The sequence below is a fragment of the Juglans regia genome, chromosome 3 (assembly GCF_001411555.2).
Source record: "Juglans regia cultivar Chandler chromosome 3, Walnut 2.0, whole genome shotgun sequence".
NCBI classification, from domain to species: Eukaryota; Viridiplantae; Streptophyta; class Magnoliopsida; order Fagales; family Juglandaceae; genus Juglans; species Juglans regia.
Genome location: NC_049903.1, coordinates 25,349,421 through 25,352,747, shown reverse-complemented (window position 1 = coordinate 25,352,747; position 3,327 = coordinate 25,349,421). Strand labels below are relative to the sequence as shown.

Genomic DNA, 3,327 nt, shown 5'->3' with positions numbered 1-3,327 from the left:
GCAGTCGTACGGGGGGTAAAAAAATGTTACAAATAGTTGCTACTTATTGCCAAGTCTATTATTGTCCTATCGAGCTTTTCAGACCCTACTTCTATTCTAAATTTGTCAGCAATTTCTTTGGTTTTTTTTTTTTTTAATCTTTTTCTTGCCTCTCCTCTTGATCTATCTTCCTCCGGGACCCACTAATCTTCTTATTTATGTCGAACAGCACTGTAGCCATACTCTTCTTTCGTACACTCCTTTTCTTTCTGTTCTCTGTCTCACTCTCTCACCCTGCATTTATACACACTCAATCATTCCACTTTCTATCGACAATTCTCTTCATCTTCTTTCCCTCTTTATGGCTTTCTTACAATATTTCCTAATCCTAAGCCTTATGGTCCTTTCAATAAGCAATGCTCAGTGGCCACCTTCACCTGGCTTCTGGCCAAGCTCTAAGTTCAGGTCCATGAGCTTTTACGACGGATATAGAAACCTCTGGGGTCCTACTCACCAAAGATTTGATCAAAATGCATTAACAATTTGGCTTGATCGTACCTCAGGTCTCACTCTCACTCAGCTATTTTGTAATGTATTCTTTTGTGGAAAGTCTGATTGTTTTCCACTTTTATGAATACTCTCTTGGTTGTTGAATAACAGGAAGTGGGTTCAAGTCTGTCCGTGCATTTCGATCTGGGTACTTTGGTGCCTCCATTAAGCTTCAATCGGGTTACACTGCCGGAGTCATAACAGCTTTCTATGTGAGAGTTCTTCAGAATATTGATATCTTTTTTTTCTTTTTTTTTTGTTGTACGTTTATTGAATTGATCAATGGCAGCTCTCGAACAATGAAGCTCATCCGGGTTTCCACGATGAAGTTGACATTGAGTTCCTGGGGACTACATTTGGGAAGCCTTATACCTTGCAGACAAATGTATACATAAGAGGGAGTGGGGATGGGACGATTATTGGCAGAGAAATGAAGTTTCATTTATGGTTTGATCCCACCAAAGACTTTCATCACTATGCAATATTGTGGAGTCCTAAAGAACTCATGTAAGTAGATTTAGTTTGAGTTTTGATCAAATTAATGCCATTCTCTCTCAATACGTATGGAATTCGTTTCATTCTCACGTTTCTTCATGTTCTCTGATAAATTATAATTCGAACTTATAATCATTAAATACTTCTCGAACTTCAATGATCGCCATTTGGAGTTGGGGAATTATTGTTGTGTCCCAGATGAAATATTATTACAGGACTATCCAAAAGAGTCTTGTCCTCTCAAAGTAGAACTCTCAATTTCACTTAAAATAAAATTTGATATTTTTTTATTATTTATTTTACATTTGTATATATTGATTATAAATGATATCCATGTCATGTGAGTGAATATATAGAAGTTGATTGGTTGGTCATTTATTATAGCATCTCAGAAAGCATGGTACATATTATTCCATATAATATCAAGTGTAAATATTGTTGGTAGAAAAATTCTTCGAATCAGTCACTATTTACTATCCGACACTCCACATCCTATAAAAAATACTCTCACACTCTATAAAAAACATTTTTAGACCCTATGAAAAAAAAAAGAAAAAAGAATAAGGCTATAAAGGTGGATTTTGAAAGTAAATAGTGGCCGATGCTGGTTAGTATTGTCACATTAATTTGTTTTGTTTTGTTGTTCTTCCCTTTTTCAGATTCCTCGTGGATGATGTTCCCATAAGGAGGTACCCGAGGAAGAGTGCAGCAACCTTTCCACTGAGGCCAATGTGGGTATATGGCTCCATATGGGATGCCTCCTCATGGGCCACCGAAGATGGCAAATATAAAGCCGACTATAGGTACCAGCCATTTGAGGCAAGGTACACCAATTTCAAAGCCAGCGGTTGCTCTGCCTTTGCACCCGCTTGGTGTCGCCCGGTCTCCGCCTCTCCATACCGGTCCGGTGGGCTGACTCGACAACAAAACTGGGCCATGAGATGGGTTCAAAGCCACCATATGGTGTATGACTATTGCAGGGATCCCAAGCGAGACCATTCCCTAACACCCGAGTGCTGGGGTTGAAAATAAAATTGGATTTTTTACTGTTTGCTTGCATTACGCTATGCAAAGGACATTACTCAAATTTTTACTTCTTTATTTTTTATTAAAAAAAATAGTGATAGTTTATTTAGATTGGGTCCACTTGTCAACAAGATTGCTGCAAGCGTACTGAACGTCCAAACTAGCTAGGGACGTTCAAATAAAATAAAGAAATTGGGAAGATTAATTTGTGAGTGCATTGCGATTTGCGTGTTCATTTTTTGGTATGGTGATTTAATTTCCTGCCTGCATTAATGCTAGTCGGAAAAATACAAGGAATAAGAGGGACAGAGACTCGAGGTCATGAATCCATACATACAGATGGGGTCCTGGCCCCTGGGGTGGTACTTTTGGCCCTTTCGGTGAGGCGTTCACTTTGAATAATAAAGCAGAAGTTTTAAAATATTATATATATATATATATATATATATATATATATCCTTATACTTAAAAGTGCCTATAAATATGAACAATAATAAACAGTGATAAACAGTAATGAATTGTAATTCTTGTTTAACATTTTTATTCCTTCAATGCACTTGGTAGTTAGGTGTTATTACCATTTTAGCCTTACATTTTGTGTTTTAGGTTGTGTTTTGATGTTGAAGTTAGTTGAATTGAGTTGAGTTGAGATGATAAAATATTGTTAAAATATTATTTTTTAATATTATTATTATTTTGGGATTTGAAAAAATTGAATTGTTTATTATATTTTATGTTGGGATTTGAAAAAGTTATAATGATGAGTTGAGATGAGTTGAGAGAATTTTTGAAACCAAACGAAGCCTTACTTTTTCCATTTGTACTTTGTCAATCACTCTTATTTTATTTGTCATTACGGTTTTAGTCTTCTGGTTTTGTTAGCCAATCATTCATCTTGAATCTCTAGATTTGATCCAACGGTGGAGGTTAAAATATTAAAAATAAAATAATATTGAAAATAAACTAACTTAAATAGATAATTAAAAAATATATATCATATCATATATTTAAAATTAACTTTAATTTATAAAGTACTAATCTTTCATCATTAAATAAATGATAAAATTTTGCTAAATATTTTTAAGAGAGTAAAACCATATAAATAATTAGAAATTTTAACATAATTTAAATCTCATAATAATTAGGCTATTTACTAATCAATCTTATATACTCTTTTAATCTTGATGATTGTGAACTAACATCTATTAATTCAATTATTCAAGATTATGTGCTGCATGTAGGAAATCACACTTTATTTACGGTTTGAACATATTATTT

At 34.1% G+C, this 3,327-nt stretch overlaps 1 protein-coding gene across 1 annotated transcript; it reads left to right on the top strand.

Moving 5' to 3' along the window:
* Window positions 1-298: 298 nt before the first annotated feature.
* LOC108983458 (probable xyloglucan endotransglucosylase/hydrolase protein 32) lies at window positions 299-2,158 on the top strand. The gene is made up of 4 exons (XM_018955092.2): window positions 299-542; window positions 640-740; window positions 818-1,035; window positions 1,683-2,158. The coding sequence occupies exons 1-4, from the start codon at window positions 341-343 to the stop codon at window positions 2,047-2,049; spliced, it is 888 nt and encodes a 295-aa protein (XP_018810637.1). The 5' UTR covers window positions 299-340; the 3' UTR covers window positions 2,050-2,158.
* Window positions 2,159-3,327: the final 1,169 nt, after the last annotated feature.